The 19,013-nt window shown below is 39.7% G+C and overlaps 1 protein-coding gene across 1 annotated transcript in view; it reads right to left on the bottom strand.

Moving 5' to 3' along the window:
- Positions 1–19,013, bottom strand: part of reps1 (RALBP1 associated Eps domain containing 1) — a 253,687-nt gene that overhangs the window by 213,256 nt on the left and 21,418 nt on the right. Inside the window, 1 exon segment of the mRNA NM_001045730.1 lies at positions 2,117–2,341. Within this exon segment, the coding sequence (NP_001039195.1) occupies positions 2,117–2,128 (12 nt within the window). The 5' untranslated portion in view covers positions 2,129–2,341.

Below are 19,013 nucleotides of genomic sequence, written 5' to 3' on the forward strand. Positions count from 1 at the left end.
CCCCAAACATATGTCAAAAAGCACCTAGAAATGGATGGCAACAAAGCGCTGGAGAGTTCTGAAGTGGCCAGCAAAAAGTCCAGCTAAATCCAATTGAACATCTGTGGAGAGATCTTACAATTGCTGTTGGGAAAAGGCAGTTGCAGTTTGCAAAGGAAGAGTGGTCCAAAATTCCTGGTGAGAGGTGTAAGAAGTTTATTGATGGTATAGGTGGATTTTCAATAAGGCTAGGGGAGGCTAAGCCTCCCCAAACCTGCTTGGCACATTAAAAAAAAACAAAAAAAACTTCACTCCGTTTCTGCACAGTCCTGGAAATCTTCTAGTCCTGCAAGCTTGTTCTGCTGTGCTATGATTGGATCTTTCTTCTTGTAGATTCTCCAATCAGAGCACAGCTTTCTTGACAGACACTAAAATTGACCAATCAAAGCCCAGATGCAGACAGGGCTCGGGAGATATTACAAACTGAATGCAGTGCAGAAATGAAGACTGAAAAGAAGCTGCAGGCTGAATCCCTAGCTGACATTAAATTGTTTTTTGCCTGACCTGACATCTATAATAATAATCTATAATCTATCACCTGTCCTAACAGATGGATGGTAAGTTTACTCGTTCCCCCAGAAAAAGTTAATTGTGCTTTTATATATTTGTTATTGTTTTTTGCACTTACTATTTTTTTTTTTTATTATTTGTCATTGTTTTGTTAATTTCTAGTTAGTTGTACTGTCAAGTTGTACAAGTTGTACTGTCTTTTCTCAGACTCCTGACGAAAGTCCCTGTGGGGGACTGAAACCTTGAGGTCTGTAATGTTCCTTTTTCATATTTTGTAATAAAATGTATCTTTTTTCAAATATTTTAAATCCTGTGAGTGCCGACACTTTTTTGTCTTATTATATATATATATATATCATTTGCCAATAAAAGTTTTTCGTATTCATAAGTCCTGTGAGTGTGGGATATTTTTTCATAATGTCTATGCTTCTGACATTCTGCACCCAGGCATCTGTGACCCATTTATGAGACGTGAGTGCCTGATTTTCTGTGTAGTCATTTGCCAATAAAAGTTTTTCGTATTCATAAGTCCTGTGAGTGTGGGATATTTTTTCATAATGTCTATGCTTCTGACATTCTGCACCCTGGCATCTGTGACCCATTTATGAGACGTGAGTGCCTGATTTTCTGTGTTAGTCATTTGCTAATAAAAGTTTTTCGTATTCATAAGTCCCGTGAGTGCGGAATATTTTTTCATAATTATATATATATATATATATATATATATATATATATATATATATATATATATATATATATATATATACACTGATTCTATGTTTTTTTTACTGTATTATTTATCAACTGCTCTAAGCTATACTGCTTTCATCTGCAGTCATTAAGTAACTGGTACACACTGGGTCTTCTTTGCTCTAAGGTACCATGGTAATCTACATAACTTTTGTTCTAAAACAAAAACTGTTCTACCTGTTCCCTCAAGTGCTGTTTTATCAGCCCTTCAGGACCAGGGTGTGCCTGAAGAGAAGGAACAATGGCTCGGAATAGGCTGTTAGATTGTTCCTATACCTACTAAACTAGAGGTGGCCATACACGTTATGATCCGCTTGCTTGGTGAGGTCACCAAGCGAGCGGATATTCTGCCGATATCCCCACCTACGGGTGGGGGATATCGGGCGAATTTAGGATAATTCGGTCATTTGGCCCTTGACCCTGGGACCAAACGATCAAATTATAACAACGGTAATTGGCGCAGAAGGTTCGGGGTCCACATCAACGAGCCGAGGCGGTCCCCGATCCAACTAAATTTTTTAACCTGCACGATCAATATCTGTCAGATTTCAGGCCAGATATCGGTCGGGAACGCCTGGCGTTGCTGCCCCTACACGGGCCGATAAGCTGCTGGATCGGTCTTAGGGACCGATATCAGCAGCTAGAATCGGCCCGTGTATGGCCACCTTTAGTTTGTTTCAGATATTGAAGTTAGACTACAGACAGATCCCAAAATGCTGCACTTATAGGGAATGTAAAGTCATCCCATTAAGTTAAGAGATTTTGATAGAATCCCTAAAAACAGCAACTTTCCAATATAAATGTTTATTTTTCTTACTGTTGTTGACATAATCAATTCGGTTTCCTCTGCTGCCACAGGCAGCCTCAGCCAGCCCCTCGCTTCGTTTCTGCTGTAACGCGATTAGTCTCCTACTGCAATCCTCTGTGACCAGCAGGAGCCAATCAGAGGCAAGTACGCTTGTTTGCTGGATGTGTATTCTCTGTTCTGATGGAGTTTGACTGCACTGAGATGAAAAGGACAGCCAGTTTTTTATCTTCACAACTGTAAGTAAAAAATAAAGAATGTATATTAGAAAGTTGCTTGTTTTTATGGATCAGAATCCCTTAACTTATGCAATGACTTTACATCCACTTTGTTGGGTTAGGGGATTGAATTAGCAACCGGACAATACTTCCCTACAAATAGTAGCCCTGGTAGTTAGGTTCAGTTGGATATTAAAGGAGAAGGAAAGGAAAAAAAGAAAAGTAAGCTTTATCAGAAAGGTCTATGTAAATACAGCCATAAGCACTTACAGAAAAGCTGCACTGAGTCTTCTATCAAAAGAAACACAGGATTTCTTGTTTTCTTTTTTGGGAACATGTTCTTAGGTATCAGACTTCCTCTGCTCAGTTCGCCCCGCTCCCTTCTCCTGCTCCCTCCTCCCATAAGAATGCACAAGAACTCATTCCCCCCTCCCTTAGGAATGTGTGATCTGAGATTCCAACAGCTATAACTGCAGCAGGAAGCTACCAAAACCTATCTAAAATTGCAGCTGCTATCAGAGGGAGCTTCTAGGGCTCTTTACTTAGGTATAGTAAAGCTTTCTGCTGCATACATATAGTATTGTAGGTGGCACTACTGCGGCAAATCTTTTGGCAGTAAAATGCCAAAATTACTTTACTTTCCTGAGCCCCTATCCCAGTGATCAATACAAGTTGTAAATGTAGGTGTTGAGATATGCATCTGCAAAGGGGTCACTGTTAAGTTAGAAATGGAGGATGTTTAGTAGGCCTTAAAAGATGACAGAATGGCTTAATTGCGCTTAGCATCATCATATTACATCAAGCTGGAAACCCAGCTCCTTAATAAACAGGATATCATACGCCAAGTCATTTTAGCTTAAAGGACCTTTAGTTGGAAAGAGGGAAGTAGCAGTTAACTTATGCATTGACTTTACATCCGCTTTAAGTATATGTACTTGTCTAGTTGGCCAGAACATGGTCAATAGTAAAGGAAGCAATAGCACAGATTGTTTGCAGGCATGAAGTGCCTAAGGTATTGTGCTCACATCAAGGTGCACATTTCACAGGGCAGAAAATGCAATTCATTTCATATGCCATATCATAGTTAAATGGTGCCATTAAAAATATAGACTTCAGTAAAGTGGGTGCAGAGACAATATTTATTTAGCCTGATGCTCTTGGCCTAGTGCTTATGTCTGTGAGACACACTACAAAGGCAAACTACGCTCTAACCACTAGACACTCTTTGAGAGACTCATACTTATGGATAAGTACTTTCCACCACTACGGAGTAACTATGGAAATATACCTCAGTATATTATTTAGTTACACAAGAAAATGACCAAACTGAATTCATGAGTTTACTTTTTCATGCCAGATTCACCAAATGCTGCAGGAATTTATGCTCTTGCTATAGGGGACTGAGTACAACGCCAGGGCCATAGGCGGATTTTCAATAAGGCTAGGGGAGGCTAAGCCTCCCCAAACCTGCTTTGGCACCTTAAAAAAAAAAAAAAACCTGGCTCCGTTTCTGCAACTGCCCTGCAAATCTTCTCCGGGTTCTCCTCCAATCAGAGCACAGCTTTCTTGACAGGCAGTAAAACTGACCAATCAAGGCGCAGATGCAGACAGGGATCGGGAGATTTTGCAAACTGGAGGCAGTGCAGAATTGAAGACAAAAAAAAGAAGAATCTGCAGGCTGTAAACTTTACCCAAGAACCAACTTTGAACTTTTGCTGCAGTTTTCATCCCACAGGTACTATACACAAGTACTATACTGTATATGTTCTAAAGATTGACCCACCTGACATCTATAATATCCCTATCCCTTACCCTAACAGATGGAGGGTAGGTTAACTTTTCCCCCTGACAAAGCTCATTGTGCTTTTATATATTTGTTATGGTTTTTTGCACTTTCTATTTTTCTTTTACTTTTGTCATTGTTTTTTCATTTCTAGTTAGTTACAGTGGAGCCAAAGTTGTGTATAAGTGCCAGTGTTATTGTGGCAGGGCCTGAATATCTGCCATCAGTACCCACTGCTCCTCATGGCATATAATGTGCTGGTTTTGTATATAAAGACCGCATCTCACTGTATATAACATGCCTGGGATGTCAGTACCCACTGCCTCTCTCTCTATAAAGCTAACTTAAACACATCTAAAGGGGTGGTTCACTTTTAAGTTAACTTGTAGTATGTTATAGAATGGCCTATTCCTAGCAACTTTGCAATTGGTCTTCCTAGTTAATTTTTTATAGTTTTTGAATAAGCTGCCTTTCGCTTCTGCCTCTTTCCAGCTTTCAAATGAGGGTCATTGACCAAAAAGTATTGCTCTGTGAAGCTACAGTTTTATTTTTCCATGCAGGCCCCTTAACTATTCATATTCCCATCTCTTGTTTAAACCACTACCTGGCAAATAAGACCCTAGCAACCAGATAGCTGCTGAAATACCAAATGGAGAGCTGCTGAACAATAAGCTAAATAACCGAAAAACCATTAAAAATAAAAGAGGATCAATTGCAAATTGTCACAGAATATCAATGTCTACATCATATTAAAAGTTAACTTAAAGGTGAACTACCCCTTGAAGCTAACTGATCACAAACACAAATGTATAGAGAACCCCTAACAGAAGTGCACGTATGAATGCTTTTGCATCCTAAGCATTTTAGGGTTAAAAAAAAAGGGAGATTTGTCGCGCGGCTACTAATCTCCCTGTCTGCCACGGCCCTTATAACAGATCTTTTAATTTTGTGTGACAACATCACCAGTGAATGCAATGAAACTTTCAAAGGGGAAGAAAAGGTCTAATCACTGCGGGGTGCCAACATTTTAAGGAACCCCTCAGTGATTATTACAATCACTTACCTGATCCACCAGGACAGTGCTCTTGTAAGCAGAAAAACCCACCAGTCCGTGGTACCTGCGACCAAGCGATCCTCTTCCTCTGCCTTCGTGCCACCTGCGCATTCGTGGTAGAGTGAAAAACCAAACTTAAATAAGGAAGTCAGCTTTTCCATTCTACTGCGCATGCGCTGGTCCCGGGATTCCAAAGATAGTCGAGGGAAGGAAGAGTATCCCTCAGCGCAGTATTCTGCTAACAGGAACAGCTGCCCAGAGTATCAGGTAAGTGATTACAATCTGTTGGGTGGGGTTGCCTAACATTTGGCACCCCCAGTGATTTTATCCTTTCTTCTACTTAATAAGTTGATCATGAACTTCAGCAGTTACAGAAAGAAGTTATAGGGACAGTTATACAGTGGCTTAGTGCCACTGCTAGCAAAGAAAGTTCATGCACTATAGTCAAGACAATATTAGTTACTACATAGCTGAAACGTATTATGTAGAAGAAGCAAAAGAAATACACTTAGGGGCAGATTTATTAATCCACGAATGCTCCAAGCGTTCGTTCTAACGCCTGTGCATATTTTCCCCCGATTTTTTTGTTATTTTGCACAACTTTTTCGTACTGTGGGGCAGAAATTACGCAACAAAATCGTATTGTCGCAACAAGTACAAAAGTTTCGGATTCATTCCAGCTTCGGTATCGTGACTTTCCTTGGGCCAGGTTGGAGCTGCACAGTGCCATTGATTCCTATGGGAGGCTTCCAAAATCATGCACAGAAGGATCAAAGTCAGAAAGGTTTTCCTGCATTTTACGATCGTTCGGATACGAAAATTTTGTGACTTTCAGATCGCCAATACAATATTATCGTGACTAATACGATTTTTTCGTAAGCATATTAGTGATATTTGCGATCTTAAGAAATTATCGTATCCAATCCGAATTTATCCCATTCGGGATTCGAACTCGTGTTTTCATGAATGTGCCCCTTAGAGTTAAGCATGAAAGAGTTTCCATGCAAACCACACTGAATAGTCCATATTTTACATCCATCAACATGGTTTAAAGGCATCTGATGGTCCAGTGGTATTTTTCACCCTCTTGTTTGTCATTTTTACAATCTGGTACTTGTCTACATATTACTATTTGGAACGAAAGGGAGAACACAGAATACTTCTGTATACAAAGATTCCATCACAGTACTTTGACATCAGCAGAGGGATAATTCTTAGGTTTATATCTCTTCAGCTGCACATTTTTTTTTAATGGCAAAGATTGTTCTATTATGGTAACTGTTAGATTTGTGAATATTGTACAAAGGTGAACAACCCCTTTAAATGCAGGAAAATATCTTTCACTGCATTTTACATGTCGGGGGAAAACATGTTTTTGCCCAAAATGCATTAGTAGAGCTCCTCCAGCTGAATCCTGCATTGAAATCCATTTTTTAAAAGAGCAAACAGATTTTTTTAATATTAAATTTTAAAATTTCACATGGGGATAGCCATATCCTTCAATTTATAGGGTGTCACAGCTACGAGATTTGTGCTCTGATAAACTTCAGTAACACTTTACTGCTGGAGCTGCAAGTTGGAGTGATATCACCTCCGCCAGCAGCCAATCAGAAGGACAATGAGAAGGTAGCAAGACAGCAGCTCCCAGTAGATATGAGAATACCACTAAATAGTAAGAAATCAAAGCCCGGCTTGGGACTCCAGTTACACTGAAAAGGAGAAACACTAGCTTGTCTGAAAGCAGTACATGTGTAATGCTGGCTCCTTTTGAAAGCCAGTATCAGGCACAATGCACTGAGAAGGCTGCCTACATAAAAATACAACTAAAAAAAAATACATTTGTTAGTTCGAAAATAACATTTTAAATGGTAGAGTGAGTTTTTTTTGTGATGTAAACGGTTACTAAGCTTAGGGACCAATGAGAAATATACAGGTATGGGATCAGTTATCCAGAAATTTCCAAATTATGGAAAGGTTGTCTCCCATAGACTCCATTATAAGCAAATAATTCTAATTTTTGAAAATGATTTCCTTTTTCTCTGTAATAATAAATCAATACCTTGTACTTGATCCAAACTAAGATATCATTAATCCTTATTGTAGGCAAAACAATCCTACTGGGTTTATTTAATATTTAAATTATTTTTTAGCAGGATCATGGTATGGAGATCCAAATTACGGAATGATCCTTTATCCGGAAAACCCCAGGTCCTGAGCATTCTGGATAATAGGTCTATACCTGTACTGTATATCTTTATATACATTAAAAATTAGGTTTCACGCATTCACAGAAATCCTCTATGGAGGGTTTCCTGAAGCTTTGATGTGTTGCATATACATGAGAGGAAGTGATGGAAGTGGTGTGTCCTATTAAGGCAAGGTCACACAATGCAAATTTTTAGCCTGCGTACAAGTGCAGGCTGACAATCCGCTGGTAAGCTTAAAAAACACTTCTCTTGTCTGCACTCGGAAGCATTGAATCGGCTAGGGTACAAGCACATTTAGCCGATATCTGACAACTAACGCAAGATGCAAGGTGTTTGTTGGCGGTGTTTATTGGGCAGATTCAATGCTACAGACACAACTAGAAGAATTTTTAAGCGTAGCGGTGGATTGTCAGCCTGCGATCATCCACACTGTGTGACCTTCCCTTAAGTGCTAATCTTAGTATGCTTACCCAGCACTTAATCATAGGCTCCATGATAGAAACACATCCCGAGGGTATATACAGGAAAAGCCAATCCCTCCCACCCTTAATTAAAAGCAATCAGAAATGTAAACTACCATTTAACAACAATGTGGAGAGGGTCAACATATACAAAATACATGTTACATATAAAACAATCATGTAAAAACACAACAATATATAAAATAGCAAGTGCCTGTTGATAAGTTAAATGTAACAAGTAACATCAAAAGCCTAATTCATGCCTAAAGGTATTCATGTCTGTAAATAAAAGATCCAGAAAACCTCTTGTTTATATAAAATATTAAGTACAGTATATACTCGAGTATAAGCCGATCCGAATATAAGCCGAGGTACCTAATTTTACCTAAGAAAACTGGAAAAACGTATTGACTCGAGTATAAGCCTACGGTGGGAAATGCAGCTGCTACTGCTAAGTTGTTTTTTTGTTTTTTTTTAACCATCAGTCAAGTTTGGGAATGCTAAGGAAGCTGCCATACTAAATATCAAGTACTTGCCATCCTGCTGAGTGCGCTCCCATCCTGCTGTGTGCGCTCCCATCCTGTGTGTGACATGTCTTGTGACATTGTTCTGGGTTTACTTTTCAGTTAAGTTTGTCGGACACGGGGGAGGGGGGGGTTGAGCCATGTGCTACTGCAACGGATGCCGGACACACGGGGGGGGGGGGGCTTGGGGGATGAGCGAGCGCAACGGAGGCCGGACACGGGGGTTGGGGGATGTTCGAGCGAAACGGATGCCGGACAGTTAAGGTACATGTTCAATTTCTATTCTATATACTTGAGTATAAGCTGAGGGTGGCTTTTTCAGCCCATTTTTGGGGCTGAAAAACTCGGCTTATATTCGAGTATATACGGTATATCACCTCCTCACTTACCTGGTTAATTGCCTGTACTGACAGAAAGACTGACTACACTGGTAGATAAAGCTGTGGAACTTAATCTTGTTAAAAGTTTAACAAAAGAATTCCTCATACCTAGACACCCTAAGATTCCAACATTCTACCATTTACCCAACATTCTACCATTTACATAAAGAACAATGGTAGCTACCAACAGGTAGACCCATCATTTTGGGGATAGATTCATTAAATGAACATTAATCGGAATGGGTAGATGCTCATCTTCAGCCACTTGTGCTTAGACTGGACAGTTTTGTTAGGGATACTGCACAAGTACTTTTGAGGTTAAAGGAAGTGAAATGGCAGATGGGATATAGTCACTGTACTCATTAAAGGACAATGAAAGGTTAATATAAATTAAAAGTAAGTCTAAAGGCATTCTTTTTAAGTACTTACTGCATATCTAAATTCCCAGATCTCTGCTTGCTTCTCTGAGATATGGTGCTAGCAGCCTACAGCAGTGTGAAGACTACAGTGACATCACTGAAATCTCTCTTCCCTTCCTGTAGACTGCCAGCGGCAGCCTTCCTATTCTCTGAGCATGTGTGTGTGTAACTTGATCCTGTCTCCTGTTCTGAGCTATACATGCCCACCAGCCAATCTAAAGCGGATCTGGCAGAGGGGAGGGGGGGGGGGGAGGGAATGAAACACATGTGCAGTATGAAGCAAGGAGGGAAAGGAAGGGAGAATACCTTTTTAGAGATGGCTGCCTGTTCTAGAAAATGTGAAGTAAGTGTGACTGAGTAAATATTTGATTAGGTGAGCCAAAAGTGTGGCGTTTTTACTAAACACTAGGAGGACTATTGGGCAGTATGCTTTTTAAAATTTGACTTGCATTCTCCTTTAATACCACATAAGGGCCTGACAGCAGTGTGTTACCATCTTGAACGATACAGCGGGTATTCAGTTTAACTAAAAAAAAAATTGTTGCCAGCTATTGATTACCTTTTGAAACATAATTATTTTATTTTTGACTAACTTTTATCTACAACGATGCGGTACAGCGATGGGGGCGAAATTTGCCCCCTCCTTAGCCAACCTCTATATGGGTTGGGAGGAGACTCATCTCTGTTTAGAGTCAAATTTTCATTTGAAATGATATATTTGTTACATTGATGATCTGGTGTGCATTTGGGGTGGGAGAGAAAAGGAATTCAGGTTCTTTGTTATCTTTGTTACCTTTTGCTATAATATCAATAATAATGAACTGAATCTCTATTTCACGGATATATACACACCCACTGACATTGATTTCTTAGATGTTAAGCTATTTCTAGAGGATGGTTTAATCCAATTAACCATCTATGGGAAACCTTGTAGTGGTAACATGCTGCTGAATGCCCAATCATTTATCCTAGGAGCCAAATTGGTGGTATACCCGTGAGACAGTTTCTCTGACTTAGGAGGAATTGTTCCACGGAACATGAATTTCAAACCAAGTCTGAGGAAATGAAGCAAAGATTTCAAGAAATAGGATATAGTGAGACCAGTGTAGACAGGACCCTTAGGAGAGCTATAAGTACCTCTAGAGATAGTCTGTTGGTGCCAAAAATAAAGGAACGGACACATCAGTGGGGTCAGAGAATCTCGTTTATTACACATTAAAGTAGACAATACAAAAAAATCACGCAGATAGTAAAAAGGTTTCTTCCCATTCTGTATGCAGACAGATTTTTTTGAGGCATTAAGGACAGGCATTTCAAATATACCGAGAAGGATATACACTCTTGGGAATAAATTATCACTGACAATGTTCAGGGATAAAACATGTAGAGGAACAAATTTTCTGGATATACAGTGGAGGAAATAATTATTTGACCCCTCACTGATTTTGTAAGTTTGTCCAATGACAAAGAAATGAAAAGTCTCAGAACAGTATCATTTCAATGGTAGGTTTATTTTAACAGTGGCAGATAGCACATCAAAAGGAAAATCGAAAAAATAACTTTAAATAAAAGATAGCAACTGATTTGCATTTCATTGAGTGAAATAAGTTTTTGAACCCTCTAACAAAAAAAGACTTAGTGGAAAAACCCTTGTTTGCAAGCACAGAGGTCAAACGTTTCTTGTAATTGATGACCAAGTTTGCGCACATTTTAGGAGGAATGTTGGTCCACTCCTCTTTGCAGATCATCTCTAAATCCCTAAGGTTTCGAGGCTGTCTCTGTGCAACTCTGAGCTTGAGCTCCCTCCATAGGTTTTCTATTGGATTAAGGTCCGGAGACTGACTAGGCCACTCCATGACCTTAATGTGCTTCTTCTTGAGCCACTCCTTTGTTGCCTTTGCTGTATGTTTTGGGTCATTGTCGTGCTGGAACACCCATCCACGACCCATTTTCAGTTTCCTGGCAGAGGGAAGGAGGTTGTCGTTCAGGATTTCACGATACATGGCTCCGTCCATTTTCCCGTTAATGCGAATAAGTTGTCCTGTGCCCTTTGCAGAAAAACACCCCCAAAGCAAAATGTTTCCACCCCCATGCTTGACGGTGGGGACGGTGTTTTGGGGGTCATAGGCAGCATTTTTCTTCCTCCAAACACAGCGAGTTGAGTTAATGCCAAAGAGCTCTATTTTGGTCTCATCAGACCACAGCACCTTCTCCCAGTCACTCACAGAATCATTCAGGTGTTCATTGGCAAACTTCAGACGGGCCTGCACATGTGCCTTCTTGAGCAGGGGGACCTTGCGAGCCCTGCAGGATTTTAATCCATTGCGGTGTAATGTGTTTCCAATGGTTTTCTTGGTGACTGTGGTCCCTGCTAATTTGAGGTCATTAACTAACTCCTCCCGTGTAGTTCTAGGATGCTTTTTCACCTTTCTCAGAATCATTGACACCCCACGAGGTGAGATCTTGCGTGGAGCCCCAGAGCGAGGTCGATTGATGGTCATTTTGTGCTCCTTCCATTTTCGAACAATCGCACCAACAGTTGTCACCTTCTCTCCCAGCTTCTTGCTAATGGTTTTGTAGCCCATTCCAGCCTTGTGCAGGTCTACAATTTTGTCTCTGACATCCTTGGATAGCTCTTTGGTCTTTCCCATGTTGGAGAGTTTGGAGTCTGCTTGATTGATTGATTCTGTGGACAGGTGTCTTTTATACAGGTGACTAGTTAAGACAGGTGTCCTTAATGAGGTTGACTAATTGAGTAGAAGTGTCTAACCACTCTGTGGGAGCCAGAACTCTTAATGGTTGGTAGGGGTTCAAAAACTTATTTCACTCAATGAAATGCAAATCAGTTGCTATCTTTTATTTAAAGTTATTTTTTCGATTTTCCTTTTGATGTGCTATCTGCCACTGTTAAAATAAACCTACCATTGAAATGATACTGTTCTGAGACTTTTCATTTCTTTGTCATTGGACAAACTTACAAAATCAGTGAGGGGTCAAATAATTATTTCCTCCACTGTATGTGGTTGTTACAAATGTGGGAACGGACGCTGTATCACTTGTATGTACCTACAGGTGTCAAAACAGTTCCAATCTACAGTCACAAATAAGGTATACAGAATTAAGCAGTATATCAACTGTAATAGCTTGCCAGTGATATATCTATTAACTTGTCAGAAATGCTCTAGACAGTATGTAAGATGTACAGTAGGGGCTCTGAAAGATAGGATTAGGGAGCATATTAATCAGATTTCGAATAACAAATACTCTAATAAAACTAATGTTACAAGACACTTTGCAGAGTGTAACAATAGTAATACAAAATTTCTGTCAGTAGAGGCAAATGAACAGGTAAAAGTAAGTAAGAGAGGAAGCTTAATATTTTACATAAACGAGAGGTTTTCTGGATCTTTGACTTATAGACACGAATACCTTTAGGCATGAATTATGCCTTTGATGTTACTTGTTATATTTACCTTATCAACAGGCACTTACTATTTTATATATTGTTGTGTTTTTATATGATTGTTTTGTGTAACCCCATAACATGTATTTTGTATATCTTGACCCACTCCATATTGTTTGATATTGTTTATTTTTGTGGAATGGGTTAAATGGTAGTTTACATTTCTGATTTCTCTTAATTAAGGGTGGGAGGGGTTGGCTTTTCCTATATATATATATATCCTCTGGATGTGTTATGTGATATCCTGGAGCCTATGATTAAGTGCTGGGTAAGCATGAAATGCTTAAGGCCATATCTGTAAGGGGTACTTATGGTTTTAATGGATTGAAATAAATTAGTTCAGTTTTCAGTGGTATTTGAGACTTTTAGCTGTTTTGTCCCTCTGTGATCACTATGAGGTGTTCTCTTTATGCCACTCACTATAGTGTTTACTTCTCATTGCATTTTGGATTTTGGGTCTGAATTCCTTTTATGGAGTATTCTGATCTTAGAATGGATTTATAAAGGTTTTTGCGTGTGCATGGTGAAAATATATGGATGGCTCTGAGTTAATGTAGAACCAGGTGGAAGAACATGAGCAGGCACAAAACAAATGCCACAGTTTTGTGGAGGGAGACAGATGTGGCACTTTCTCCTTTCTGCTAACCATTTAACACAGTTATAGCCTGCTGTGCATGTACTAGATAGCTGCTGTTGTCTTCTCTTAACCGCTGAACTGCTTAAAGAAATCAGCTGTAGGAATATAGAGTGGGGAATTGATTTAGCTGATCAGATCCACTCACTTCAGAGGGAAAGTGCATTACGTTTTGTATTAAGCTGATGTTTCACAGGAAGATTAGTTGCCCTGTTTAAATCTCCTACCATGGGCAAAATGCTTTTTTTACTAGCAATAATGTGAAGAGCCAGTAGCAGTAGGCAGGCATACACACTGCTAAGTCATGCAACGTTTCCTAGTGAAGCAGAGATTTGTCGCAGGAAACTATGTTTTCTTACCTACAATAATGTAAATAGCCAGTAGCAGTAGGAAGGCATACACATTGCTAAGTCACACAAAGTTTCCTAGCGAAGTAGAGATTTGTTGCATGCAACTAACTTCCCCAACTGATATAATTATGGCCATAAAATTTGTTTTATGTATGGTGGGGTATGAGGCGACCAATATAGATAAAATCCTTGGATACTGGTTGCCTTGTCAATCGGGCATGACTGAAAATTTTGATCGGGTACCTTTGAAGGTGCCCAAATACTGTTAATGCTGACTCATCATACAGGAATAAAGAATTCCTTTGTTTTTACCTGCATATCTGACGATTCCGTTTCTAACATTAGTAGAGTGGACAAAAAATGCCTTTCCACCTGCAACAGGACAGCAAAGTTGGGTATAGAGAGTGAAGCTAATCTGCACCCCCACCTCTTTAGTGTTACCTTGTGCAATCTGTTCATGCTGAGATTACATTTATTTATACAAACCAGGGTGCCAGAGAAGACAAGGTGGGTCCAGCAACAGTCCAGTAAATACCATGGAGGAAATCGTGGTGAATTTGTGAGCCACAAGAATGTTTTTCCTCCTAAAAGAAATCTGAGTAGGGCATTTATTTATGTTAAAACTGAGAACCCATGATTCCCTACAGAGAGAAAATCCACAATAGCACAAAACTTTATCATAATTTTATACAACTGGTGCATGTTTCTTTAGTGACCACATGTCACAATAGGAACCATTGAAACCATTTGCTTTCTGTATTAAAATGCTGTTGTCGTGCATGTGCAGTATCCCTCTATAGAGGGTTCTGAGCAGCAAGATTATCAGAAAGTAATTGAGTTGAAAGGCATGTGCAACCGAATTGCCTGTCTGGCTGGACATTTCCAACAACTGCCCAATCCCACAACACAACGGTATAAAGAGGAAAGCGCAATGTGAAAAGGTTGCTCTCTCCCCTTCCTGTAGGCTGCCAGCAGCAGCCTTCAGTAGCAATGCACATGTGTGTAACTTGATCCTGTCTCCTGTTCTGAGCTACATATGCCCACCAGCCAATCAGAAGCGGATCTGCCAGAGGGGGAAGGGGGGGGGGGAATGAAACACACGTGCAGTACGAAGCAAGGAGGGAAAGGAAGGGAGAATACCTTTTAAAAGATGGCTGCCTGTTCAAGAAAACAGATAGAAAATGTGAAGTGTGACCAAGTAAATATTTGATTAGGTGAGCCAAAAGTGTGGCGTTTTTACTAAACAATAGGAGGACTATTGGGCAGTATGCTTTTTAAATTTTGACTTGCATTCTCCTTTAAAGTAAGGCCTTCCATTTCTAAGGTTTTCTACTCTTTGATATCAAACACAATACAAAATCCCATAAACCAGTTTGAATGGCTGCCCCATGGCTACACAGCAGGTTATTTACATAAACTATAGTACTCTTTTTAAAGCAAATACACAACAGTACATTTTAATTACTATTATACACTCATTTTTTGGGTGCTATAGTTCCATTAATAGATATGCCATACTATACCCTTAATCCTGGATATGCATAATATGAGAGAGGAGTTGACTTAGTGATTAGCCTCTGATGTGGGATTTCATGCTAGGGACCCTGGAACAAATCCCCTAGAGAACTCTTGTAACCCTGGACAAGTCACTTAATCTTCTGGTGTCCCAACATACTTAGTACAGCAATTGGAGCACTAAGTATGTTGTAAAGTGCAGAGTCTCACTGGATTGTAAAGTGCCGAGTCTCACGGGAGAAAATTGCTATAAATGATACCGTTAAAGTACATGTAAAGCCTACATATGCCTACAATGTATATCAGTTAGGTATGTCTCCCCTACCCAAATGGCATAATTTGTACTGTATATATGCCCTCCGCTTGCTAGCACCATCACATTTTCCTAAAGCAAATAGCAGCTTTCACCCAGTGGCCAATTTACCTCTGATACATAATCAGAGCCGATCCGAATATAAGCCGAGGTACCTATTTTTACTTAAGAAAACTGGAAAAACTTATTGACTCGAGTATAAGCCTATAGTGGGAGATGCAGACGCTACTGCTAAATTTCAATAATCAAATTATTTAATAAAAGGACACTCAGGGTGACCCCCTGTGAATTCTACATAAATATATAATGTTGGCAGCTGCAGATTAAGAGCAATGCAATGTGATTATTTCTTTATGCCTTTATATACACATCAATGGTGTATGAACACTGAAAGAATTAAGCTGTGTCTGTTCAGAAATGGCATCCATTTTATTGAATACACCTGCACACTAGCTTGTGCCAGAGTATTAAGGACAGTGCCGTATTATTTGTTCTACTGGCCCATCTTGTGTTTTTCTGTTATATGGACATGCTCTATGGACTTGCACAATGCTCCCTACAAACACTCACTCGATTACATGACAAGAGCCCCCTCTACTTTATCCATCAGTACGGAAGGTCCGACTCACTGGGTAATGGATTTATTGTAATAACAAGGAGCAAAGCAACTTTGCCATTGGCCTGGGTAATGGCAATAAAATTAACCTAATATTTAGTCTACTGACTAGTACAATGGTCACATTGTAAAAGGATACTTACCCCTTTATTATTTTTTATAATTCCTGGTCATTTCTGCACCCCGCTATCCTTGAGATGACTTTTTATTTTTTAAATGCCCTATTTTCAGCTGAAATTCCTACCCCTGGTGTATTGAGGACAGCTGCAGGAGGTTGCATACAGAAAAGCAAGCAGCAATTCAACTGAAACTAAAGGCTTGCAATTCAGACCACTTACCGCCCCCCCCCCCAAAAAAAAGGGGGCACCAGTATCCTTTTAAGCTTAATTATGGGGACAGACCATGTAAAATTAGGGGTAAAAAGCAAAAATAAATGTAAGATTTCTAATAATGTTGCTTAGAATATTCCACCTTCAGTCTACTTATAGAGATGCAAAACAAAAGGCATATTTCCCCTTTAAAAAGAAACAAGTACCCATTACTATCAGTTAGCCCTGCAGGGATGTGGAAAGGAAAGGAGCTTTATGCCAAATGAAACCAACAGTAAGCAGACAAAACATAAACACTACCTCAGTGCGAAAGCGGTGGTATAGGAGCACACATACCTATGAGAGCATATATTTCATCAAGAATACAGGCTCACACAGACAGAACTGCCTTTGATAAAAGTTCTGCTTTGTTTGAGCTGAGCTCAGGAGAGAAAAAGTTTGGAGAAAAAAATTGAAGCAGACAGCTAGAGCTGAGTTTCTATGGGAACCAGCAATGCCATCTCTTCACTGGCTGCTAGACTGGAGGGCTGTTTAGTAATCTGAGCTTAGAACAACTGAGCATGCCCACAAGCCAGAAGTCAAAGCAAATTCCCAAGGGAGGGGGGCGAGTGTGTTATAGGAGGAGAAGAAAATCTAAGTGATTACGGGGATGCTGCAGCCTTACTATTAACCTCTGGAAACCAGAGTGGCAGGTATTGAAAAGTTTCATAGAGGCTGTTCACTGATTAAATTTTTGTGCATGGTGTTTACATGTCCTTTAATATATACTGACTGAATATGTGATTAGATTTGATACACATTTCAGGCTGTAGAGGTATGGTGGTTATTAAAACGTATAATTGTCCAATGTATGTAACCCACTTATGTCCAATGTATGTAACCCACTTATTGTACAGCGCTGCGGAATATGTTGGCGCTTTATAAATAAATGTTAATGTAATGTAATGTAATAATTTAGTGTTATGTAATTGCACCCTGAATATTACAGATCTCTAAAAACATATTCATAATACTTCCTATATTTAAAAACATTGGAATATATCTAAGTCAACTTTGCCATTGCATGGTCAATCCTTGTAACTTGTATGAGGCACAAGGACACTCACACAGAAAACATGGGCACATATATATGTCTGGTGTGGTATATACAATACCGTGTCCTCAGCGCTCTGTAGTTGGTAATGTTCAATAAATAAAGGTGATAAAAAAGTGGTCTTGCTGCTCCTCCTCAAGTAACCCCTTTGACTGGGTCTCAAATGTTCGTGGAAAATTATGGCAGGAGCGCATGTGAAGAATAAAAACAGAAACAAATAATAGTGTAATATAGCTGTGACAATTGAACGGTCAAATAAGGAAACCAGGTCCCCAAGTGAGTACGTGAAAGGCTGGTTATGTATCACCACGTGTTGTAATACTTTATGCTCACCAGATGGCAATATTGAGTAGGTAAAAGAGAAATCCAAGAATCAGCTTGCAGCCGTTTCCTCCGTATGGGCACAAAATAGGAAAGAAAGCGGCAGATAGTGCAGATCATTTATTTAAGAAGTAACCATATAAAAATCTACTTACAAAGTATAGATGAAATACAGGCTCTCAGAAAACTCGACGCGTTTCGCGTACTAGCGGTACGCTTTCTCAAGAGTGTTACAGTGTGGCCCCAACAGGACCCCTTTTATCCAATCCTACAACGTGGGGTAAGTGCCCACCCCCCTACGTAATCCGTACGACTGGCATTGATGATGTAATATGTTAAACTGCCCTTACTAAGCATAAGCGCAATAGCGCTACCCACGAATGGGAAGTCTCATAACGCTGTCAATCACTTAGTAATTGCCATAGCAACGCGTCACTAAACTAATACTAAAAGGCCTATTAACAAGGGACATAGAGGGTAACTGTGTCAAAGAAGGTACTGCAAGCAATAATCAGATCGGGCGCACAAGCGCTAGTAGAGAAATAAAAATTGCTGTGCGTTGCGATAGCAACGCGTCTCTATTAGAATAGGCATAACGGTGGACATAGGGGAACCTCCAGTAAGTAGATATAAAAGCGCCTAATACATAGTGGGGCTGTAAGAGTGGTAATATAAATTCTTTCATCTGACACAATGCCATAAAACATTATGGCCTCTTACTCTAATGAGAGACGCGTTGCTATGGCAACGCGTGTTGTTTTCATTGTACATATCGCTTTACCAGCGCTAGATTGAGTTACCTACAGTATTCTTTATAAGTTATACTTTGTAAGTAGATTTTTATATGGTTACTTCTTAAATAAATGATCTGCACTATCTGCCGCTTTCTTTCCTATTTTGTGCCCATACGGAGGAAACGGCTGCAAGCTGATCCTTGGATTTCTCTTTTACCTACTCAATATTGCCATCTGGTGAGCATAAAGTATTACAACACGTGGTGATACACAAAGTAAACCAGCCTTTCACGTACTCACTTGGGGACCTGGTTTCCTTATTTGACCGTTCAATTGTCACAGCTATATTACACTATTATTTGTTTCTGTTTTTATTCTTCACATGCGCTCCTGCCATAATTTTTCATGGGCACATATATATGCCTGGTTGTAGAATGGTGGATTTTCTATTGATTTTATAATGATTTACAATATATACATCTGCTTTGACATATG

This window comes from Xenopus tropicalis, chromosome 5 (genome assembly GCF_000004195.4).
Source record: "Xenopus tropicalis strain Nigerian chromosome 5, UCB_Xtro_10.0, whole genome shotgun sequence".
Classification (NCBI taxonomy): Eukaryota; Metazoa; Chordata; class Amphibia; order Anura; family Pipidae; genus Xenopus; species Xenopus tropicalis.